Below are 27,484 nucleotides of genomic sequence, written 5' to 3' on the forward strand. Positions count from 1 at the left end.
ATGTTCTCTTCCACGGGTTGGTTGGGTATGTGTGTGGAGGTTGTGGGGTGGGTGGGTGTGTGTAGGTGTGTGTAGGTGTGGGTGTATCTTGGTGGTGGGTATAGGGTGGAGGGGTGTCATCTTAAGATTGTAGTAACACGTACACAGTTGCCTTTGCTGTTGTTGGGAGGAGAGGAGACAGGGAAAGAAATTTTTCAAAATTTTCCACTAGACCAGTGAGTGGACAATAATTAGTCGTCCTGTCTATACTTCACTGGTCCAACATAACATTGGTAGATTTACTTAACTATCAATGCAAAATCACTAGCCACCAGGACCACTGCAAACTTACCATTTAGTGGTCCTGATGAATTTTTACTAGCCACGGACCACAGGGCCAGCATAAATTTGGCACACTGGGAGAGGGTCAGCTTCAGGGTTGTGTGAAGGTGTACAAAGTTGCCTTTTCTTGAGAGGCATTGGTGTTGGCTTTGGAGTCATGTTAAGGTAGCCAAGGCCGTCTTCTGTAGCGGTTAGGGTGGGCTGGTGTCAGCTTTAGGGTTAGGGTGGGCTGGTGTCAGCTTTAGGGTTAGGGTAGGGTGGTGTCAGCTTTAGGGTTAGGGTGGGCTGGTGTCAGCTTTAGGGTTAGGGTGGGCTGGTGTCAGCTTTAGGGTGGTGTGAAGATACGTAGACAGTGCTAATGATAGTTTTTGTCCTTGGCCATTGTGACAGAAAGATACAATAAGGTCACAGATCACATGATTAGATTTCATAATGCAGGCGGAGTTCCCTGCCCCTGGTTCTATCATGTCTTTTGAAATTGTCCAAATTCTTCCGTTTGGATCATACTTCAGAAACCTTTGTTTTTTGACAAATCGGCAGTTTAATTTCAGTATGAAACAATCTATGACCAACCCACCTCAACAATGAGTGATCTTAGTGCCTAGTTCCATTAGTGCTATTATGTGAAACTGAGACGAAATAATTTCAGGATATCCATGTATTGACAGATCAGTGTACATCACCCAGTTTGAAGTATCATATAAATGGATGGTTTAGTGTTCTGGAGCACCTATTGATGCTCATGCTGTTGATCACTGGATTGTCTGGTCCAGACTCGATTATTTACAGACTGCTGCCATATAGCTGGAATATTGCTGAGTGTGGCGTAAAACTAAACTCACTCACTCACTCACTCTGAAGCACCTGAATCATATTACCTGTGACTGCCAAATTCCTTGAGCAAAGCCCCCCTTTAAGACCATCGCTGTTGTTGAATATAGATAACATGTTGAGGGACTTTCTAGTACATCATTATCATTAATGGGACACATCATGTTATTGAGCCAGGATGCTTATTACTGGAAGTCAGACACTGTGTCATTGGTTAATCTTGTGATAATGAAGCAGCAGCAACAACAGCAGCAGCAACAGCAACAACAGCAGCAGCATTATGTATTCCATCTGTTGTCATCAGTATTTTGTTACTGACTGAGTTAACACGAGAGGGGAAGAATATCTCTTCATTATGCAATGTGCGTTGGGTTTGGAGAGTATTTCAGTTATGATGTCAAGGCCTGTTAATCTTACTTTGGACAGAACACTGAGTGCAGGTCACGTGTTCACTGATAATTCAGAAAAACGTATTTTGAGAGAAATTTCGATTTTTCCTCATTTAGAAATTTCAAAGACATTGTGTATTTTCAAGAATCTCAAAAGCTGAGATCAAGATAATATGAAATGACAATATGTATTTTTATGAATGAGAATTTTCAAGAACAGACGAGATTATTCAGAACATAATTGTGTTTTCAATTTAATTAATCAGAGAAATTTTAATTTGTAACTGTTTAAGACATGAAAAGGGGCGTGGGGTAGCCTAATGGTTAAAGCGTTGGCTTGTCACGCCGAAGACCGGGTTCGAATCCCCACATGGGTACAATGTGTGAAGCCCATTTCTGGTGTCCCCCGCCGTGATGTTGCTGGAATATTGCTGAAAGCGGCGTAAAACCAAACTCAGTCAGTCAGTAAGACATGAAAATATGCCTGATATTTTTTTGTTTCCAGGAATAAAAAATTGTATTTTCATGAACTGTTCAAGAAATCCAGGTCATGTTATAAGTTTGAAAAGTAGGATCAGGACATATTTTCCATTAGCTGAAGGGATTATATTTTCCCAAGCCGGACACCGCGCTATTTATAATGAAGGTGAGGACGTCCTAGGCGTTCTGACAGAAGCATACAAGAGGCTCTGGTGCTGCTCTGTGTCAAATCAGTAGGTGCCCTTGTTACAGTTTACTGTCCTGAGAAAACTCTGGCCAAAGACTAATTGGCAGGTATTGATTCGACTTTTTGTCCCAGTGAGAGGCATTGTGCTGGCCATGTACCCTGTAGACTCGGGCAGGGCCGGCTTTTGATGGTGGATTACCACGTGTCGCTTTTCACAACTCCGTGCCCAGGTGCCTTGTGCTAGCAAAACCTTCAGCATTGTGGTTTGAAAACACTGAAAGCTTGTTTCTGTAACCTGTCCAGTAATATATAGCACATTGGTTATAGTTTGTTTCAGTAACCTGTCCAAAATGTATTGGTCATATCTTGTTTCTGTAACCTGTCCAAAAGGAATATAGTTCAGAGGAACAGATAAGCTGCGTATCTGCGTAAATTATGCAAATATTCATGTGAAAACTCAATTCCTATAACGTCTATTGCGTACATGTACGCTTGATTTTTTGTAAATATTCAATACATTTGATCTTACATGCGTACACACAAAAATGTTAAGGTATATTGAGAGGTTCTATTTCAGCACATGAACTCGGCAACTTGCAGTCTTTCTTATCGTTTCTCAAATTACTGTTCAAATATAAACAACAAACACCTAAACCAACATTTAAACTATGTTATATTTTTACAATTAATGGCAAATGACAAAATACCCGATTGAGTTTGAGTGAGGTGGGTACAATGTATTTGGTTACTCAAAGGAAAATTAGGATACCCAATTGAGATGAACACAAGCGAGTACATAACTCAATGACAGTGACCCAAAATGTTATCTGTAGCTCTGATAGTTTATATCTTGTTTCTATAACCTGTCTATGGGGTAGCCTAATGGTCAAAGCACATTGTGTGAAGCCCATTTCTGGTGTGCCCTTCTATGATATTGCTGGAATATTGTTAAAAGTGGCATAAAACCTTACTCACTCACTCGTTCATTCGCTAGCTCACTCACTCACTCACTGTAACCTGTCCAGTCATATATAGTACATATAGGTTATATCTTGGTTCTGTAACCTGTCTAATCATATATAGTACATATAGGTTATATCTTGGTTCTGTAACCTGTCTAATCATATATAGTACATATAGGTTATATCTTGGTTCTGTAACCTGTCTAATCATATATAGTACATATAGGTTATATCTTGGTTCTGTAACCTGTCTAATCATATATAGTACATATAGGTTATATATTGGGTTACCTATCTAATGTTATATAGTACATATAGGTTATATCTTGGTTCTGTACCTGTCTAATCATATATAGTACATATAGGTTATATCTTGGTTCTGTAACCTGTCTAATCATATATAGTACATATAGGTTATATCTTGGTTCTGTAACCTGTCTAATCATATATAGTACATATAGGTTATATCTTGGTTCTGTAACCTGTCTAATCATATATAGTACATATAGGTTATATCTTGGTTCTGTAACCTGTCTAATCATATATAAAAGGATAAGAATATAGGTACCAGCAACCAATACTCGTTGTAAGAGGTCACCAAATGGATCAGATGGTCAGACTGCGTCACAGTTGCACCGATCAGTGCTCATGATATTGGTCACTGGATTATCTGGTCTAGACTGGATCATACACAGACTTCCATCATGAGTTTTATTTGAAATAAAAAAGACACGGGCATATGACCTAAAACATATCTTTGTCGGTTGTCAGAATTTATGGTTGAGTATGAAAATTACTGAAGTTTTATTGAACCATTTTCAGTTTTGGAATAGGCCATGGAATGTAGTTTTAACTTATGTTTCAACAAGATGAGATGTTGACCTTATCTAGTTGACAGGGAAACCACACTTAGAGATTGGCCCAACCCATGAAGAACTGTTTTGTTTTGTATATTCTAAGTCCCAATCATATAGTAATTAAGAAACAAACTTCTCATATTCTAAGCTAAAGAGCACCTCACATTCACATTATGGGCACATTTGGAACAAAACATGTTAAGCTGTTTGCAGAACTGGATACTATTTTCCCCTCAACAAATATCAGGTAGACTTTACCACATGGGGAGCATCTGTTGAATGAGTTACGTATTGTACGTCCATGTATTTCAGCCCCGACTGCGGAAAGATTTCCGATATCTCCGAGTACTAATGTTTATTCCAAATGGCAGTTCTTTGCAGTCTCCTGGGATATGAACTAACAATTGTAAGATGTGAACTATACTGTTTCTCTTGATAGATTTATATTCTATGAGACTCACGTTGAGCGTTAAACATGTCCAGTCATCAAAACACCCAGGTCGGCTTCCAGACCATCCATTCTTGCAACTGATGAATATCCAAAACTTGTTCCTGTTTATGCTAGTACATAAGGGTTATAAAAACTAGCTGCACGACTTAGATTTAAGAGATGCAGCATACATCAAGGCAATCTATCTCAATAAGATAAATGCTTACATGTTTTTGACGTCAGAATGAGCAAAAACTTTAATCTGTTTGCATTATTTGTTGTGTCAGTTTCTCTGTAAAGTGGAGGAATATTGTCTTTCAAATTTAAAAATTGTTTTGAGCATGGTACATTTTTTATCTATTGTCCTTGTATAACTATGTTTGAAAATTTTGTTTTTGAAAGCTAAGCATAGTTTATAGGAAGAGTGCTCGTTTTAAAACATAATTTCTACTGCAGTTTTTCTTTTTACAGTTTTGAAATTCACACTGTTTTTTTTAGATAAACCTTTTTCAGTGTACGTCTCATGTAGAACATTTTAATAATTATGAGTAGAAAATATGAATGTTTTATTCCTACTCACACCGTACTTGAATCCAGCACATACTGACCCATTTTTTTAATGTTAATAGATAAATGGACTGAAAGTCTATATTTTCTTTGAAGTTTCATCGACTTCTAAAACAAAGGCAATTTGATACCCTTGATCAGAAAGGGGAAAAAAGAGTTGTTGGATAAAGTCAAGGTAGGCCAACCACATAAACCTCTTTGTATCACTGAGACTAAAATAATATATACAAAGGTTTGGATTTCCTTTCTACTGTCAATTTGTATGAAGACCTTACAGTATTGTTGACCTTTCTTGTGAAATGCTAATGAAGGGGTCATTTTCACAATGAAATGCCCTTTTCATTTCTAACCAATGAAAATGTTTTATCTTCTTTTTTTATGTACTTTTGTTGTTTTTCTGGTTTAAATTTCTTTCCCTCATTTTGTTTAAAAATCATAAAAAAATATTTTATTTTATAAAGAGTACTCCTATTTAGTGCAAGATCACACCACTAAATTTTCTGATTTGATTATTTTCTTAATTCCAAGAAAGGAATGAAAATCGAAGTTAAAGGATTATTCAATTTTTAAACCTTTTGCCGAGCCGTGAAGTTCATGATTGTGTCGTAATCGCTCCAATTATAGGGCTGAGCTGCCTGATCTTCGGAGAATCATGCCGATCATCGGTTGTTTCTTTCAGGATGCGAGGGAATTCTGGGAGTATCTTCTGACACCAAGTGTGACTGTTGTGACTGCTAGTCAGATTACGCTGGCGGGTAACCTCGCACCCGGAACCCCGCCACCAATATCTTAGCTGTTGCCATGTAATTTGATCCCCACCAAGGTCATGTGATCCATATCAAGGTCACATGATCAATTGCCTTTTGGTCTTGAAGTGTTGGGAAGAATACATTAGATGTTATCCCTTGCATCAGTGTAGCCCTTTGTTCAACACAACACTGTGCTCGGTAAAATATTGTGGGACCTTTCGGATATGGCTTTTCTCAACAATGTCGGGTCTAAGATGTGGAGATCTGGACGGAATTAATGTGGTGTGTGAGAGACAGTGCCATGAATCAAGACACGAAAGAGTGATGGCATTTGAACGACCAAACATGACTGATCGAATATTGTTTTAAAATTATGAGTCAGCACATCAGGGATTTGTGTGCCTCCTATTAAGGGGTAGAAATATGATAGACAGACTACCCCAAGAGGTTATATGAACTCAGCCAAGAGCTTGAGGTGGCACAAGGGGCACAGTTGTTGTAGACCCTGTAGCTGAAGGTTTCATCACTTAGGTGTGACAGACTTTTACTTGGGTTCGAATCCCAGATTCACGATGATTTGCCTGAATCTGTCCTCAACAGGATTTAATGATGCTTTGAATCCCAGATTAACTTGAAACCTCAACCTTTACATGATCTAACATAATAGCAAGGTCAAGGTTGTTTGGGGGATGAGTGAGTGAGTTTAGTTTTATGTTGCTTTAAGCAATATTCCAGCAATATCACGGCAGGGGACACCAGAAATGGGCTTCACACATTGTACCCATGTTGGGAATCAAACCCGGGTCTTCGGAGTGACGAGCTAATCCTTTAAACACTAGGCTACCCCACCGTCTCCTTGGATGATGAACATTACTTGATGTCAGTTTGAGGGCTGGGAGGTGTCTAGTTGGGTTTGTAAATAGTTTATATGTAGATGAGCTGGTTTAGAAGTGTTTCTCACAGCCTCAGACTAACATCTAGTCTCTGAAATGAACATAGTTTACAGACAAAATGGTTCCTAAATCAGAGGCCCAGATAAGCTGCGTATCCAGGTAAAATATGTATAGAAAATTTTCAATTATGCATTGAAATATAATTGTTGCGTACCAATTACGCATTTAAAATGTTAGATACGAAAAAAGTTTAAAACAAATGCGTACAGAATATATTTATAAAAATCGCTTGCGTAATGAAAAAGACATCGATTGCTATGAAGTTGTACTGTTAGTATAGGAATAGTGTTGTACTGTCAGTATAGGATGAGTGATTTTTTATGGAATCATTTCCATTATATTTAAGTTGGTTTTGATTAGGTTTGACATCAGGCAGAACATACCTGCTTAGTAAACTTACCCAATGACATAATACTTAGGTGAGTAAAATGACTGAAATACGCACATGTTTGAAAGCAGTGGGTAACGGAAAATGAAATACCAACTCAACATTCATAATACCCACTCCAAAAAAATATAGTGGGTACAGTACCCACATGAGCTAAATCTTATCGGGAGCTCTGCCTAAATTAAAATCATAAAAAATGATGAAAAGGAGACAAGAGACTTACTTTGTGTTAATCTGGACTTAATTCTTGACTTGCATGGGCTGTATTGGGTATATTTGTTTCCGGGTTTGTAAGACAGGGACATTAACATACTGTTTTCTTCCTTACAGGTGTTTATGACACCTGTTGTACTGATGTTTCTCATTTAGACTTGACAAGAAAATGTGACATTTAGAAGATGTAACTACTTTGTAAGGGATTTACCCAGGGCTCTAAACGATGGACCACTGTCAGACAATTTGAAATGATGTCCAAATTTGGAATTTTTTAATGTTCATATTTTCCCAAAATTTACTGCAGTGAAACTGAGCAAAAGGTGTCCTCTGTATTTGTCCTGGTGTCAGGAAATACAAATTACCTGTATAAAAACATAGCATTAGGTAAAACGTTATTAATATGAAATAGAAAGGTTTTTTTAAAGACATTTTACTGGCAGTTTTTGTAGACTTAAGAATGAAATTTTTAGTATCTGAGCAGGTCTAAGTAAGACCTTCTCCTGCCTTGGCTTGTAGTGGCCCATTGCATCTAACATTACCTGGAGAATGTGTGTAGGTGACTTATACACACCTACTTTAAACAAATAACTGATTAACTACAGAAGAATATAGTCCCTAACAGCCATAAATATAGGTACAAGTGGAATACCAGCAGCCACTCGTGGTTTTATGGTCTTCCCGTTCGTATTCCCTGGTCATGGCGTTTGTAGCTTGAGGGTAGAGAACGTCAAACAATTCTGTTGGTTTGTTAGCTAAGTCTTGGTATAGACATCGATCAAGATAAAACTGTGTGATGTTGACTCTCGAAGGACATTTGTGGCTGGTGTATCAGATTACAAGAAATCAATTGTGTAAGTTTAAGACTCTACTTATCATATTTCGTCTCAGTCACCTGTGAACTCGGATCAAAATGATTTATTTGCGGAGGCCGTGGCGAGCTGTAAACATCCGCGATTGATGTTTATTAATGAAATGTGTGATTTTAGAAGCATTCATCCATGCTGATAAGACCCTCGTTTCATGTTTGAAATTAAGGATGAATATTCCAGTTATTCAAAGCATTGTGTCACTGTATAGTTATACAACCACAATACAACAAAAGAAAATTATCCAATTTATTGCAAAACTGGTACTTTTTTGACAAAATCAAGTTTCTTGTATTTCCAGTTTGAAATTCCAAACTGGAATATTCATAACGTTCCCATAATTGTGTTACACTATTTCCACATTAACCTGCTAACCCTTGTAATGGATTTCCAGACTTTGTGATCAAAGATAGGCCGGCTCCACCATAGGAATCAAGGGGATGAAAGGGTTAAGTTTCTTTGCCCCACCAGACTCAATCTTAGGAGAGGCATTTCACCCTACTTGCAATTCTAATTGATCCGCAGTGACCCCTGGTGGCAGTTTTTCAGTGTCTTATCTTGGGGCCAGGATTTGGTGATAATAATTAATACAGGCTAGCACAGTCTGCAAGCCCTATCATTTCTTAATGATGATAAATGAAAGTAGAGAAGCCACTTCAAAGAGCTTGAAGCCTGGAACGAAACAACCATTTCTGTCCCAGTTGTTGGGGGTTGTCGCAAGGTGCCCCCTCAATATAACACAGAATTCGGTAACTGTATATTCTTAGATAGGCTCTTGTTGTTGAAACTGTCCACCTGTCAAGACATTCATAAGATATGAGTCCAGGGTTTAAGTTCATTTATTTGTGGCTGAAACCATTTTTAAATCTTTTTATGTTGATTGGCTTTATAGTGAGGAGATTAAGAAAGTTGTGGCTGAGATGTATGGGTATGTTGTTAGAAGAAGACAGGTGGAGATCTACCTGAGGTGTTAGTAACTGAACAAAATCAGGCTTTGATATATAAGTTGGTTTGTGATGTGGGAGTCGGCATTGTTGCAGACATCTACCAGCCTCGGTGTTACTCGCAACTTCGTTTACGATATCCTGTGTCAGGCGCTTCCTCTTGCCCATAGATTTGGCCATTGTTATTCTTGGCTGGGGGTTTTTGTTACAAAAGAAGAAAGTGAAAGGTAATTACTAGTGGAACAAAATGCATCTTGATGTTTGCTAGGGACTTTAAAAAAACAGACAATTTTCTGATGGGGGTCGGAGATGTGCGCACTGGTGGATCAATATCAGTTTGTGCAGTATTTATTTACTATGTTTATATTTTTATATCAGACTATATACCAGTATATATACTACTAAACTAAAGTTTAGACTTACTTGGAAAAATGTAGCCACTTACTTCAGTCAACAGTTCTAAACTAGATTTTGCAAGATATTCCATAGTGTTTAAAGCTACTGTTTACACATGAACTGATGTATTGTGAAACAAATTTGTAACGTTGAAGGATTGTTGTCATGAGTTCAATAAATGATGGAAATTGGTGAATTCTTAATAAAAATTTACACCAAAATGCAGCTGTTCACATGCACGATATTTGCACATGCTTTTCAGCAATTTGATGCATGATCCTCGTGCAATTCATCTGCATAAGGTTTGCAGTTGGTTCCCCCAAGTTAGTGGAGAAATTAGTCTTCGATGTAACCATATAGACATAACATATAGTGAGTGCTTAAAGTGAGTATAAACTGTTGATGGGTAGTAATTTACCTTCAGCGACAACAATTTTGTAATAATTTGGGTATAGTCACAGCATCATAGATGATACATGGTATAAAAACTGTCTCATATCGTCATGAAAACTGAGGCAGTGAGGTAGCTTAGTGGTTAAATTGTTTGCTTGTCTCAAAGACCTGTGTTAGATTCTCCACATGGGTACGACATGTGAAGCCCATTTCTGGTGTCTCCAACATGATATTGCTTGGATATTGCTAAAATCTACGGAAAACAACTCATTCACTTACTTAATGAAAACCATTTTTGTGACTAAAAGACTTTTATCATCTGATCATCACCTTTCCCTCGAGCTAGGAAAGGTATGACATTCCATGGCTGATGAATGGTTTGAGAAAAATAATGAATGATTGAATGAATGTATGGCAATTGTTTTAAAGTCGTGTCAGTCTGAGAAAATAAAGAAAAAAGAAAATTGAAATATGACAAGTCGAGAACTACTTCCCTCACAACTGACCTTTGAAGTATTTTTGTCATTCCTGAAATTAGTTAACAGGTTTGATGGAGGGAGAGGAAAAAAAGAGTTCTGATTGAAGTAATTTCAGTTCCCATTTGTGAAATTTTGGTAAGGGTCCTGTTATCCATGTTGAGTAGTGAAATCATTAAAACAGATTTTTTCATTGAAATGACAGTCAGTGTAACATTTTACAATCGTTCATCATCAGTAACATGAATTACATTGTTGAACTGTTAGATATGGATTATTTATGAATATAATGCTTACAAAATTGGAGGTTAAAAAAAAATCATAATGTGAGTGAGTAAGTTTGGTTTTACGCCACTTTTAGAAATATTCCAGCAATATCACGGCAGGGGACACCAGAAATGGGCATCACACATTGTACCCATGTGGGGAATTGAACCCGGGTTTGCGGCATGACGAGCGAACGCTTTAACCATTAGGCTACAACCCCCCCAAAAAACAAACAAACACACACACAAACACTCACTCACTCACTCACTCACTCACTCACTCACTCACTCACTCACTCACTCACTCACTCACTCACTCACTCACTCACTCACTCACTCACTCACTCACTCACTCACTCACTCACTCACTCACTCACTCACTATTGACACTCACTCACTCACTCACTCACTCTATAGTTTAGGACACCCGTAAAGGTTCGGGTTGGAATATTGACCCGTAACCCAGTAACTGCTGAGTGCTGTGTAAAACTAAACTCACTCACTCACTCACTCACTATTATTAAGGAACTGCAGAGACTAGCTGTTACTTAGTCAATATATAATTTTGTCAAATCAACTTTTCCTGGTGGTGGAAGATGAATGGCATGTGTGTTTTAGTGCTGATTTTGTGCTTCTTGTTGCAGTTGCGGAGGGAGGGGACGTATGTCCAGCAGATGAAGCAGGTGTTGACGGCGGCGGAGCACTGTCCCTATGACCTGGTGAGTGGGGGTGGGATCTCAGGGGTAGGAGGGGTGTCAGGAGCCAGATCTTGTGGTGGGAAGATTGTACTTTCTGGGGTGGGATCTTGTGGGTGGATGACTTTCTGGGGTGGGATCTTGTGGGTGGATGACTTTCTAGGGTGGGATCTTGTGGGTGGATGACTTTCTGGGGTGGGATCTTGTGGGTGGATGACTTTCTAGGGTGGGATCTTGTGGGTGGATGACTTTAGGGGGTGGGATCTTGTGGGTGGGGATGACTTTCTAGGGTGGGATCTTGTGGGTGGATGACTTTCTGGGTGGGATTTTGTGGGTGGATGACTTTCTGGGCTTGCTGGATCTTAGAGGACTTTCTGGGGTGGGATCTTGTGGGTAGAGGACTTTCTGGGGTAGGATCTTGTGGGTAGAGGACTTTCTGGGGTAGGATCTTGTGGGTAGAGGACTTTCTGGGGTAGGATCTTGTGGGTAGAGGACTTTCTGGGGTAGGATCTTGTGGGTGGGAGGATATAATGCGATGGGGGGCGGTGGGGTAGCCTAGTGGTTAAAGCGTCTGCTCGTGACGCTGAAGACCCGGGTTCGAATCCCCACATGGGTACAATGTGTGAAGCCTATTTCAGGTGTCCCCCGCCGTGATGATGCTGGAATATTGCTAAAAGCGGCGTAAAACTAAACTCAGTCAGTCAGTCAGTCTTGCGATGGATCTTTTGAGGGTGAAGAGGATGCATGGCGACACTAAGCCCTGTATCTTCAGATCTGAAAATGTTGGAATATAGATTAGAACATTGTTTAAATCAGGACATTCAGGAATAAATTCAATATTTTATATTCAAAGATGTTCTAAGCTTATAATCTTTTAACTGCAAGAATCAAAATGGTGGTTGGCTGATTCAAAGACACTGACCGTTATGGCGGAACAGTTTTATTGACCCAAGTTGTCTGCATCCTGATTGGTCACACCTCCCTGATTAGCAGTAAGCCGACTTGATCCCTTCTATTGATTGGTCAATATCATTCAGAGCTCCTCACTCTTGTAGCTCCTCGAGAAGTTGCTTGTTACTCGGAGTTATCTCGAGATACATCTGCCGTTTAGGGTAATTGTTAAATGGAAATGGGTTTCTACCATTATTGGTGCCAGGGGAGCGCCGTTCCTGGGGGCTCAAGTCTATGTCCAGCTGCTAGCCAATCTAGCATGTTTCTTGTGCATTCACCTAACTTCATTTACGCGATACAATTACTTCTGTGTACATTTCCCATCTAATTCTGCGTCAGTTTAAAGTAGTTTGTATGTTAAGAGGTTTGAATTAAGATCGTCACGTTTTCTATGTAGATGGATTTTGTAGTGCCTCTTGTTGCATGGTTGAGAGGGTACATGTGAAGTAAATAATGATTGATGGCTGCATTCCGTTAGCTGATTAAAAGACATAATCATAAGGGATTTATTTGTACTTGAGTATGTGATTTGAAATCACCAAAATTGGTTACGCTTGAGCTGTCATTAATATTTCTGTCAAGGTCTTTGCAATGTTCCATTAGGCCTACAGCCAGAGGGATTTTGAAGCTAGTTTGTAATTGTATAATTCTATTAGGAGGATTCTATTCAGAGATGAATGCTCAGCCGGGGGTTTTGTAACTGGTATCATGAAAGCATTTTCGATCAGCCAACAATAGAAAAAAAGGTCTAAAATCATGGCGATTAATTCAAAAAGGTTAAAAGCTTGTAAGTCCATATTGTATGGGGTATTGTTCCAGTATATAGCATATTTATCATTAAATGTTTTAATAGCTAAATAATAATAATAAATACAGTGTACTGAATGGCAGTAAATACCATATTTATTTGGGTATTATATTTATATTGACATATAGATATTGTCGTGGTTGTATACATGCGATTGACGTATAGGGTCTGGGTAAGACTTGGTTTTCAAGCCGTGTTCTGATAACGCAACTGACGAGATCTGGTGAGAACATTTATCATATCCCAGTTGCATGCTCATGGTGTCAGTTAGTCGATTGTCTGGTCCAGCTTATGGCTGGAATATTGTAGAAAGTGGTTTTAAATAACAAACAAATGAATAATCGAAATTCGAGTAAACTGTTGAATGACTCGAAAAGGCAATTGTTTGTTTGCTTGGTTAGCGCTGCACTCAGCACTATTCCAGCTATATAATGGCAGTCTGTAAGTAATCTAGTCTGGACCAGACAATCCAGTGATCAAACAAACATTTCCCTTCTGGAGTCACACACCGGGGATTCAAGGGATACAGACAGTGTATCATTTATTGGATTATTATGGAGTATTAATTCATACAAAAATTCATTATTCATTATTACCACTACAAGCGATATATATGTCAGGGTAGAGACTCTGATTCTACCAGTAGAGATTGCGATCGGAGTCTCTACCAGTAGAGATTGCGATCGGAGTCTCTACTGGTAGAATCTCTGATCCAACTAGTAGAGATTGCAATCGTAGTCTCTACTGGTAGAGACTACGATTATATGGAATAACCTATGCAAGCAAGTGCAAGCTTATGCAAGCAAGTATAATAAGTGGGGATAATGTTTTCCTATTATTTGCCAGTTATATTTGAACTTATTTATTGTTATCTTGTTAACTTTATTTGTTAAGTCTGTTTTGGAGTAAGGTATTTTGTTTATGTTTTTTGAGTGGAGTCCAAATTTGGCAGCTTGGTCTCATGATGTAAATACAGTGCTACAAACCATTTGTATTTTTTATTTTGATATTGTTTACAGTGAGGTGTTTTAAATGTTTGTTATCAAAGTCTCAGTTAAAAGTAGGAAGTTCATTCAGATGTATTTCAAAACTTATGATCAGTAATTGTTATAAAAAACACTGCTTTCCAAAGAGGTGGGGAAATGACCAGGTGGGGATATGGCAGATGGGGTAATGACCTGGTGGGGAATTTATAAGCTCGCGTCATTGTTGAGGCAATGCTCGACCTTTACTTTAGTTTAAGTTTGAGTACATATTGTAATTTATTGTTGTTTAAAACTACTAAGTTTAATGTTTGCCAGTTAACTGCTTAATATATATGTAGAAGTGGAAACAGTCTAGTGTTATATCTGAATAAAATGCATAGTACTGTTCAGAAAAGGTGTCTTTGTTGTTTACCCACAGATCACTCGAGTTTCTACCAGTTGAAGACGATTGCAGCCTCTACTAGTAGGATCAGAGTTTCTACCAGTAGAATGGGAAAATGTACTGGTAGAATCTCCGATTCAACCAGTAGAGACTACGATCACAATCTCTACTAGTAGGATCGAGATTCTACCAGTAGAGACTCCGATCGCAATCTCTACTGGTAGAGACTCCGATCGCAATCTCTACTGGTAGAATCTCCGATTCTACCAGATCGCAGTCTCTACCCTGACATATATATTATTATTCAAATATTAGGAAAATATAAATACAGAATATTAGTTTCATCATGATCAGTAACAGCTTTGAGGAAGACACCAGTTTAAAGTAATCAAAATTCTTTTCACAGACGTAAAGGTATAAGTTACAACTGCATAGTTAAATGATTATCCAAGATCTGTTTCACATGATGCACTTTTCATGCAGCATAAGCTTAGTTATTGTTATGTTGATATAGTTTTACTGTTATATTCAGCATCGTTATTGGGAAAGCGAGGTTTTATGTTTATGTTGCTATTTCCACGCTTAATGTGGGCGGGGTGGTGGGGTAGCCTAGTGGTTAAGGCGTTCGCTCGTCACGCAGAAGGCCCGGGTTCGATTCCCCACATGGGTACAATGTGTTAAGCCCATTTCTGGTGTCCCCAGCCGTGATATTGCTGGAATATTGCTAAAAGCGGCGTAAAACCAAACTCACTCACTCACTCACTTAATGTGGGCTTTTCTGCATTTTTCTACACAGTGGCAAAGTTTTCTTTGGTAGGCCTGGTGACTGTTTCTTGTCATGCACTGCACTGATGAGAATGGGTTAAACCATTCCAGGGTTTTACCTCGACTCACAAACATGGGGGTCCCAGAGACCCCCAGTTATTAGTTTTAAGGGTCCTTGCAGGCAATGTAAGGGTCCTGTGAAGTTACAGTGTAGAGATAATTTTGATAATTTCTTTAGAGCCTGGGATAAATCATTGATCATGTGGACTGGTGGGTGAAATGATGCATGTAACTGCTCTGAAAGAAACAACCAAATACTTAGCAAAGTCAAAGATGTGTTGTGAGTACAGTGAATAATGTTGTGTGTCCCTCTGGACTGGACGCACATTTGCGCATCGCATAAAACCCTGCCATTGGTTGGACGCACATTTGCGCATCGCATAAAACCCTGCCATTGGTTGGACGCACATTTGCGCATCGCATAAAACCCTGCCATTGGTTGGACTCACATTTGCGCATCGCATAAAACCCTGCCATTGGTTGGACGCACATTTGCGCATCGCATAAAACCCTGCCATTGGTTTGGATCACATTTGCGCAGCGCATAAAACCCTGCCATTGGTTGGACGCACATTTGCGCATCGCATAAAACCCTGCCATTGGTTGGACGCACATTTGCGCATCGCATAAAACCCTGCCATTGGTTGGACGCACATTTGCGCATCGCATAAAACCCTGCCATTGGTTGGACGCACATTTGCGCATCGCATAAAACCCTGCCATTGGTTGGACGCACATTTGCGCATCGCATAAAACCCTGCCATTGGTTGGACGCTACATTTGCGCATCGCATAAAACCCTGCCTTTGGATTTCTTCGGATGTGTGTTAAGAGTAGCTCTCTTCATAACCTTGTTTTTAATAGTCCTTTTTCCAAGTACACATAAAAGCATTCAGCGAGAGTTACAAAAGCAAAAACATGATTTTAACTGTTAATCACATTGTCAGCAGGCTCGGACCTCCCGATGTATGTTCATGTTTCAACAATGGTGATTATATAATTATGGACGAACATATACTTGATGTATTTGGGGGTTTTACTCAAGTTTTAATTTGTTGCTTTCAGGATGAGTTTTGGCAGTGTGTGAACATCAGTGTACCAGGTAAGTGAATTTATTTGATGATTTATTTGACATTTCCATCTGCACGGACAAATGTCAAAGACTTGACTGAAGAAATCAATAAGTCCAAATACCATCTCTGAATTTCTTGCTTTGTAAACCACTAATGTAGGTTCTACCTTGAAGCAGTACTGACAACCATCTTCGTCCTCGACCCACTTTCATGTCACCTGGAAGTCCGGTCTAAATCCCATAATGTTCGAGTCGTCGCCTGACTCTGATAGACTAATGCTTAGTCTCTGAATATATATAATTTTGATAGAAACAAACAATTCCTTTTTAATTGAAAAGGAGCCCCAGGGAGATGGGACCTGAACCTGAGGAAATCTAGACTTGCTTCACTTAGGGCATGAGCATTGCAGAACGCTACCAGAAGAGAAAATAATGTGGTACAGGGATTGAGAGACAGACTAGGCAGTAGGGAAAATAATGTGGTACAGGGATTGAGAGACAGACTAGGCAGTAGGGAAAATAATGTGGTTCAGGGATTGAGAGACAGACTAGGCAATGTGGTTCAGGAATTGTGAGACAGACTAGGCAGGGGGAAAATAATGTGGTTCAGGGATTGAGAGACAGACTAGGCAGGGGGAAAATAATGTGGTTCAGGGATTGTGAGACAGACTACATATCTGACTATAATGGTGATCAGAAGCATGTTTCGTGTTCGTGGTTTGGTTACAGAATATTGGTAAATTTACTTTGATGCGAGCATGAGTAGGTACTGTTAGGCAATTACAGCACACGAGGCTAATATTCCACAGTATCTTTCATATGTTGACCCTGTTATTCAAAGCTATCACAGCACAAAGACTTTCCTTACCCTGGAATAAGGTATGGGACAATGTCTCAGCACCAAGATCTCTTTGGAACGGTCCCTGGGAGAGTTTCTACATCTATATAGTAGCAAACAAGGAATGGTACAAGATGTCAACACACATTCAGCTACAACTAATTTGTTTATCCAATCTGTCCAATATTCGGGTTCCTTACTGGTGCAACCTTCACAACACTTTGTATGGTACAAGGTTTGAGTGAGTGGGGTCAACTGTAGTAGCACAATTCAAATACCCTTCAAGAATGTCTCTTGTGGAGACTTTAAGAAGTCTTGCCTTGTGATACTTGTCACTTAAGAACCAGCGCCTAACAAAGTGGAATGTCCGGCTTAGAAACTGTACACATGGATTTAGATACAGTACACAATGAACATTTGAGTGGATTCAAGTAGCCAGCTAACTTAGCGTCCTTTCATTTAGTATTTCCGTCAAAACACAGAGTTTTAAGTACGTGCTTGACATTGTATTATAACTGTAGGCATTTAGCTGAATTCAAAGAGAACTCAGATGTTTAATGTAAGGTTTATGTTTGTACCATTTGTCAAAGGAAGCAATTAATATTCTGTTCAGGAATATTATTAATGTTCGTTGTCTTGGATATGACAGGAATTCCGTTTGAAGAGACAGTGCTTAAGGAAACAATTAAAACAATCATTCTCAGTTAGCCTCTTTAATTACTGTCGTTGAGAAATAGCTCATGTAAAGTATGGGAAGGTGTATCAGGGAGCTACGACATTTATTCCGCGTGTGCTGCGACTTCATGATATATGATGACCCAATTGTATATTATTCATGGGGCTTCAAAGAGGAAACAACTGACTCAAGACTGTTGACTAGCATTAGGTTAAAGAAAATATAGTCTTATTTAAAAACATATTTCAAAGAAATATATTCTTATCTCAATTTATTAGAACTGAGGAAATGTAGACTAGCAAAATCATTCCTGACTTTGATTCCTGAGTTGGATTCATATATTTATTGATTTTTATTTCCAAAGGTCTGAGAGACAGACTATCAAAAATGTTTCAACCTTTATTTCTCCTTATAACTCACCTTTGATGTAGGTTATTTGGTGGCTTTGACATTTAGAAACAACATTTAGATCCAACATTTCTTCCATGGTTGGGGGCGGTGGGGTAGCCCAATGGTTGAAATGTTCAATCATCTCGCCGAAGACCCAGGTTCGATTCCCCACATAGGTACAATGTGTGAAGGCCATTTCTGGTGTTCCCTGCCGTAATATTGCTGGAATATTGCTAAAAGCGGCATAAAACTAAAACTCACTCACTCACTCTTACATGGGTGATGACTGTGGTATTGCACTCAAGTGTTGTTTATCTTGCGGCATCCTCGATAACAACAGATTTTCTCTAAACAGTGTTTCAAACTGTTATACCCACAGTAAGTGTTGGGAACTGGTTAAAATCTAATAATTGATGATTGGTCCATTACAACCGATCAATCATCGAAAATAATTGGTTAGCGTCATTTATCAAATGTTCCTGTTATTTTTGTTAATGCACAAAAAAATAAAGAAAAAACGTAGTAATTTGGTGGGTTTTTTGCAAATTGCATAAAGTCCATTTGCAAATTTTGCATATTTAAATGATGATTAGTATGTTAGGAACACATATTTCCTGGATTCTTTAAGATAAATTCAATCATGACTTGGAACGAGCTTGTACATGTAGTGCTTATGAAATGTAAATTTAATGACACAGACAAAACCAGCCTTGTGAAAAATATTGTTAATGCAAACAAGTGTTCCAAGATTGGTCGTGTTCGATTATGAGAAAACATGTTCGATTGCTTGGTCGTTTAGTCACTGCGACCAATCTTTGATTATTTCAATTAATCGGACCACCACTACTGTGAGTAACTGATGGTGATGTGACTTGATACATCTTGGGAGCATGGCATGTGTCAGTGTGCTTCTATACCAGTGTTTGCCGAGTAAGTTACTGGCTTTTTTGTCCACTGTGATGTATGTGCATATGGCAGAACATCGTCTTCTTCGTGTTCTCTATAATGCATCTGGTGTACCTGTCAGTTGAAAGGAAGGAGAAAATGTTTTTAATCCATCCTGTTGACAATGTCCATTTTTCAAAGTTGCCTTGAAATTTTTATAAACCTCTATCGAAAGAGAGGTTTAGTTGTCCCTGTGGTCCATTGTGGTGTAGTTGTTTCCTTTTGTGCTGCAGGATCTGCTGGTATGAGTTCAGATCCCTGAATCACTTTAATAAGAATCTTCAGTCGAATGTGTGCGTGATTATGTGTTTGACCTGCATTTCTTAAGGAATTCGGGGCGGTGGGGTAGCCTAGTGGTTTAAGCATTCGCTCTTCACGCTGAAAGCCTGAGTTCGATGCCCCACGTGGGTACAATATGTGAAGCCCATTTCTGCTGTCCTCCGCCATGATATTGCTAAAAAATTGCTACAAGTGGCATAAAACCAAACTCACACTTTCACTCTTATGGAATTCCTTCCTCTTTATCTGACATGCTGTTATATGACTAAAATAATGTTTAAAGTAACTGCAAACTCAACCGAGTTAGATCCCAATGTTAAAGCGAGTTTGAAGAAAGTGTTTCCCAGGTGTAAAATGCTCCTTTAACCATGCCACTCTGAGTGGTTTTCAAGAAAACACTCAGGATTGCTGCGACTGTCAAAACCTATGTTTAAAGGAAGGAGTTTTGACAGCTGGAGAGATGAGTGCATTTTTGGAAACAGGGCTTTTAACAAAGTGTTCCAGCTATGAACACTGATTGGAAGAAGTCTCTGGGCTGAATTATGTTTACACTATCTTCCGACAGGTGTATCTGTGATGGCCATCAGCCCCATGTCTGTCAGTCATGTCAGTCTGAGTGTATGTGTACCTGCTGCCATGGTTTACTAACACAGGGGGCAGTGTTCGGCCATCTTGTTGTCTGTCTGTGTGTCTTGTCATCATCCATCTTGTCTGTCTGTGTGTCTTGTTGTCATCCATCTTGTCTGTCGGAGTGTCTTGTTGTCATCCATCTTGTGCCATGCAGACTGTGAGTGAGTGGCACATATGTGCATTGACAAATGGAGACACTTCCAAACATAGCAAAAAACAAATTGAAGCTTTTGTAACATGTCATGTTCCCACTTTTTTTAAATGTATTGGCTTTGATTTGAGGGGCATATAATTAGGACACTGTTTAAAAAGTATGTAGAATTTGTAGTTTACCTTTCTGCTGACAATTACTTCAACTCATATTGAAGTATGAAGTATTACTGTGCATGAAAACATAATTGTTCATTTTCTCACCAAAATATATGTTACAAATTATACTTTGAAATTCTGTTTTTTGATGCCAATGACATTGCCAAAATAACCTCTGAAGAATTTAATCATGATATGATCTTCAAAAATATTAATGAAACATTTTCTGTACTTCATGTAAGTAGTGTAAAAAAAAAGTGACTGATGGAAATTATTGGTATGTATCACTTATGTGCCGGGTTGATATTGATAAGAAATCTGTTTCATTGGTTATGTTGCTCATGATTTCACTCACTCCTCTGTGTCTCTAGCCTCAATAAAATGATTGATAAAGACTATCATTATGTGCTATGTGCTAGAATGGTCAAGACTTTTTATTCACAAGCCAAGATGATATATACCACTCCAAATAACTGTGAACACCTGATTCTTTGATATTATTTTAGCTAATATGTGGTTTCATGATTCCTTCACACTGTCATAGTTCATCTTTCATGCCAGGATGTATGAACTATACTGATATGAAAGTTGTTGAGTTGTTGAGTTGAGTTGAGTTGAGTTTTACATCACATCAGCATTATTTCAGCCATATAGCGACGAAACCAAGTCCGCAAACATGGACTTTCTGATATGAACGAATCGGGTAGTCTCTAAGTTCTTTTGGGCATAATAGATGGAATTTTGTGGACTACGACACCAGCTCGCTCACTCACTCACTCACTCACTCACTCACTCACTCACTCACTCACTCACTCACTCACTCACTCACTCACTCACTCACTCACTCACTCACTCACTCACTCACTCACTCACTCACTCACTCACTCACTCACTCACTCACTCACTCACTCACTCATGGAAGGTCATTGTGAGGAGATTCCTCTTCTGTACATTTCTTTTTATCCTCTCATGAATCTGCCATAGAGAAGACAAACGAGTTAGCTTTTCCCTGACTTGTAGATATTTGTTGGTTGACACATGTTTGGTGGTATTGTTTCTCAGTTGGGTTTGTGTGTGATAGGGAACGCGAGACGACTGGTCCGACCCGACAGATCTCTAACAAATGTCACCTTACTGTTGAGGAAAACAGCCCTATGTTGTTCCCTGATGTTGAAAAACCTCACAGAATGTGTGTTGATCATTCACAACAAAGTGTGAAATTCTGGTTTTGAAAAACGTTTTGACTGATGTCCTTGCGTTTTTTAGTTTGTAGCTGGTAGGGTTTCGATATGTTCTGAATCATTCTGTTAGTAGCTTTGTGAATTTTTTTTTTTAATCTTTAATGGACTGACTTTTCCCACCTGCCATTGTTTTGTATTCTGAACAAATACTGGGAAAATGTGTTAGTTCAAAAAAGTTGTGCCATTAGAATAACTTGCCTGTAACCATTTTGTGAAATGGACGAGGGAGGTGGGACTTTTGAAATACTGATTTTCTCCAGAAAAAAACAACTAGAAAAAGATAATTAGTCTTCATGTTTTGCCCCAAGAAAAAACTCTCATTTCTCATGATTTTTTTCATTAAAAAAGGATGGGGGTAGCCTAGTGGTTAAAGCGTTCGTTTGTCAAAAACCTGGGTTCGAATCCCCACATGGGTACATTGTGTGAAGCCCATTTCTGGTGTCCCCAGATTATATTGCTATAAGTGACATAAAGCCACTTAATGAAAAAAATGTTTTTCAGATTTAAAAAATTGTCAGGTCATCCCTTCATAGAATTTTTTGTATGTTATGAATTGTGGACTTAATAAATTCTCTGTCTGGTGGGTAACTATGACAGAAGAAAAATCTCAAATCCTAGATTGGAATTAATTTAGAAAATGCAGAATGCAAAATCCGGGCATGTCAGTATTTTCCCTGTATATATTCACAGCTATTATAACTAGGAGGAACCTGCTGGTTAAGAAACCAGTTTAGTCTCAATAAATATCACCCACAAAGTAGAAACACACATCGTTTGTCGAGTATTGTGGAGGTTCTGATAGCTACCTGTCTGCAGGTTTACTCGGTAGATTGAACTTACCCCACAACTAATCTCCTGTACAATACAGTCTGGAGCTGAAATCCCTGAGCTACTGAGCACGTTAAACGGCGGTTAAAGTGTGTTGTCACAGCAGTGAACGATGCCTCTCCTGTTCTGCACGCCTGTTGACAATGTTTTCATATCGCACGATCAAATTTCCACAAATCCAAATGCAAACAGGTCTAATTGAGACCACTAATCGCAGCTTAAGAGGTCCGCCTTCTGTTTGTAAAAGTTTAAAATGGCTGACTACAGTAACATGAGGAAAGTAGCGTTGTGGGGGATTACGACTGTGTTAGATGACCACTGTGTGTGAACACTGGCTTTTTACTGGCCGATTGTCCAGTGTCCGGGTCACGTGACCCCAGGTGAAGATGTTCGGTGTTTACTTAAAGCATTGCTACACCTTTGACTTCCCTAGAAGTGTGGTAGGCTTTGGAGTGCTTGTGTCGCTATCGCTAGCTTGTCTGTGTAAGAGACTTGGTTTTTTCGGGATAAGAGGGTAATTTTGTGTCTGAACTGCTCTTATTTTGTAAGTTTAAATCAATTCTTGAACAGTTAAAAGTTTCAGATCTAGCATTCTACAGTATGTGATTGTAGCGAGTGTACAATGCATATACTACAGTATGTAGCAATGTACTGAGTAAATACTACAGTATGTAGCAGGTGTACTATGTAAATACTACAGTGTGTCGGTGTAGCAGTTTTGGAGCAGATAAATAGGACAGTCTGTGGGTGATATTCACTGAGGCTGAATCTCACTAAATAATGTCGCCATCAATCATGTCTGACAGCAGTGGCTTGTTGGAATACTCAACTTGTGTCTAGCACTGTCCTGGCTCTCAACTACATTATGTATACTACATATATATCTTAAATGCTGTATGTATACACCATATATACACCATATGTCATACACCACATATACACCATATGTCATACACCACATATAAACCATATGTCATACACCACATATACACCATATGTCATACACCACATATACACCACATGTCATACACCACATACAAACCACATGTCATACACCACATATACACTATATGTCATACACCACCTATACACCATATGTCATACACCACCTATACACCATATGTCATACACCACCTATACACCATATGTCATACACCACATATACACCATATGTCATACACCACATATACACCATACGTCATACACCATATGTCATCCACTTCCTGTATACCGTACATCATACACCACATATACACCATATGTCATACACCATATGTACACCACCACTACATAAATGGAATATTGATGAGTGCAGCGTTAAACAACAAACCACATATATACTTTGTCATACACATAATATACACCATGTCATACACCACCTATACACTATGTCATACATCATATATGCACCATATGTCATACACCACATGTACACCATATGCAAATCATACAGCATATATAGCATGTTATACACCACATGTACATCATATGTTATATACCTATAAACTACAAGTCACATGCACACATGTCAAACACAATACATACACTCCATACACCATATATTATACACCACATTTATGACATCATACACCACATGTACACATATCCCAATGGCAGATTGATGCTTATGATGTTAATCACTGGATTGTCAGCTCTAGACCAGATTATTTACAAACTGCCATCATAAGGCTGTATGAGTGAGGCGTTGAACAACAATCAAAATCACAAATATGTCATACACCATATATAAACCATATGTCATATGCCACAGTCACCATATGTCATACGTGATATATATACATTACATATGCTGTATGTCAAACACCAGATATACACCATATGTCATACATGATATATATACTACATATGCTGTATGTCAAATACCAGATATACACCATATGTCATACATGATATATACACTACATATGCTGTATGTCAAACACCAGATATACACCACATGTCATACATGATATATACACTACATATGCTGTATGTCAAACACCAGATATACACCATATGTCATACATGATATATACACTACATATGCTCATCACATGATATACACCACATGTCATAATGCGGATATATACACTACATATGCTGTATGTCAAATACCAGATATACATGCATGATATATCACTACATGCTGTATGTCAAACACCAGATATGCATATGTATGTCAAATACCAGATATATACCATATGTCACATGATATATATGATATATACACTACATATGCTGTATGTCAAACACCAGATATACACCACATGTCATACATGATATATACACTACATATGCTGTATGTCAAACACCAGATATACACCACATGTCATACATGATATATACACTACATACATACAAACATATCAGATACATTGATATATAAACTACATACATCATATGTCATCATATGCTACATACATCATATGTCATAACATTGATATATATATACTACATCATCATCATGCGTGATATATATACTACATACATCATATGTCACGTGATATATATACTACATACATCATGTCATACATGTCACATCATGATATATCACTACATACATCATATGTCATCGTGATATATATACTACATACATCATATGTCATACGTGATATATAAACTACATACATGTCATATGTCATACGTGATATATATGCTACATACATCATATGTCATACATGATATATATACTACATACATCATATGTCATCATTGATATATATATACTACATGCATCATATGTCATAATGTGATAATATATACTACATACATCATATGTCATCATTGATATATATACTACATACATCATACGGATCGATATATATATAAACTATCCATCATATGTCATACGTGATATATATACTACATACATCATATGTCATACGTGATATATAAACTACATACATCATATGTCATACGTGATATATATACTACATACATCATATGTCATACGTGATATATATACTACATACATCATATGTCATACGTGATATATATACTACATCACTACATGTCACATGATATATATGCTACATACATCATATATGATATATATACTACATACATCATATGTCATACGTGATATATATACTACATACATCATATGTCATACGTGATATATATACTACATACATCATATGTCATACGTGATATATATACTACATACATCATATGTCATACGTGATATATATACTACATACATCATATGTCATACGTGATATATAAACTACATACATCATATGTCATACGTGATATATATGCTACATACATATGTCATGCATTGATATATATGCTACATACATCATATGTCATACGTGATATATATACTACATACATCATATGTCATACGTGATATATATACTACATACATCATATGTCATACGTGATATATATACTACATACATCATATGTCATACGTGATATATATGCTACATACACTGTTTGTCAAACCCCAGATCTATACACTGAGACTGGAATACAGTACAGAGACTTTGATATCAACCATCTGTGCTGATCTAGGAACATGTTTGACCAGTGTCTTATTAATGGATTACATTACACCACATGGACCTTCCCGAGGGACCCATACAGGATACAAACATATGATACAGGATACAAACATATGTCATCACCCTCCAGACCCTGCAGACAAACATCTGCGACGTTTACAAGTCCTTTATACACCAAGGGGCTGGCCCAGTGGTCAAAGTTTGCTTGTAAAACCTGGAGCCTCATGCCACACAACAATCTTAGACCTGAGGCGATTGTAACTTGATATTTCAATGACTTTTAACAGAAATACAGCTAAGATCAGTTTTTCAAATCGGCTCGGGTACACTTGCTCAAAACCATCTTAACATTCTGACTCTCATAAGTGTGTGTTTGAATGTGAGACTATTGATTGTTGCAACACTAAGATAGCTTTGTTGAAGAGACCTAAGGTCCGCTTGCTCAAAGAGATAGTAGGCTGGGGTAGCCTAGTGGTTAATGCGCCGCTTGCGACACGCTGAAGACCCGGGTTCGATTCCCCACATGGGTACTATGTGTGAAGCCCATTTATGGTGTCCTCCACCGTGATATTGCTGGAATATTGCCCAAAGGGGCGTAAAACCAAACTCACTCACTCACTCAAAGTGATAGTACGTCTGGTTTTCGTTAGGCTGTGTTAGAGTTATGAGAGATATGAATGTTATAGCGCTAAGATCAGTTGGTGGAACAAGACCTTGGGCCCACACGTGTGAAACGATCTTAACATTATGAACATTGCAAGTGAGTGTTAGAATATGTGAGTTTTGATTGCTGTAGCACTAAAATTGCTTTGTGGAAACAGCCCTTGGTGCCGTTGTTCGAGGAAACCTTAGAGCTATGAATGTCATGAGCCTATGTTAAGGTATGGGAGATAGAATAACCTTAGTGTAAGATTGCTTTTCATAACGAGACCTTGGGCTTACTTTTACAAAGTGATCTTAGTGCAAAGATTGTATACCAACTGCGTAGATCGATGCTCATGCTGTTGATCACTGGATTGTCTGGTCCAGACTCGATTGTTTACAGACCGCCGCCATATAGCTGGAATATTGCTGATTGCTGCGTAAAACAAAACTCACTCACTCGCACCCTGGTGGTTAGATTATTGTAAATCTGTTTTGGGGGAATAAGAGTTTGTCATGCTAAGATCCTTAAGTGATGGATTTCCCAGTTGTCACCGCTAAGTGAAGCCATTCATGGTGTCTTCTGCGATATTGTCAGAAAATTACTGACTTGCACGGAACAGAATTACTTTATTAATGTTGTTCATCTTAATTACAGTTTGCATGAATAGAAATCCAATCTTAAGAATATACATGAGATTGTGCAAGATTCATCAAGCCACCCAATAGTGTGATAATAATTATATGACGAAAAACTCTGACGTTGACGTATAAGTATCTGTTTTTATGAGATGTATTATATAGATTG

At 38.3% G+C, this 27,484-nt stretch overlaps 1 protein-coding gene across 1 annotated transcript in view; it reads left to right on the forward strand.

The window, feature by feature from the left end:
- Window positions 1-27,484, forward strand: part of LOC124256394 (reversion-inducing cysteine-rich protein with Kazal motifs-like) — an 82,878-nt gene that overhangs the window by 13,079 nt on the left and 42,315 nt on the right. Inside the window, exons 3-4 of the mRNA XM_046690400.1 lie at window positions 11,316-11,390; window positions 16,383-16,419. Of these exons, the coding sequence (XP_046546356.1) occupies window positions 11,316-11,390; window positions 16,383-16,419 (112 nt within the window). The remainder of the gene's footprint in view (window positions 1-11,315; window positions 11,391-16,382; window positions 16,420-27,484) is intronic.

Source organism: Haliotis rubra, unplaced genomic scaffold, assembly GCF_003918875.1.
Source record: "Haliotis rubra isolate DU_JTF1 unplaced genomic scaffold, ASM391887v1 Scf627, whole genome shotgun sequence".
NCBI lineage: Eukaryota > Metazoa > Mollusca > Gastropoda > Lepetellida > Haliotidae > Haliotis > Haliotis rubra.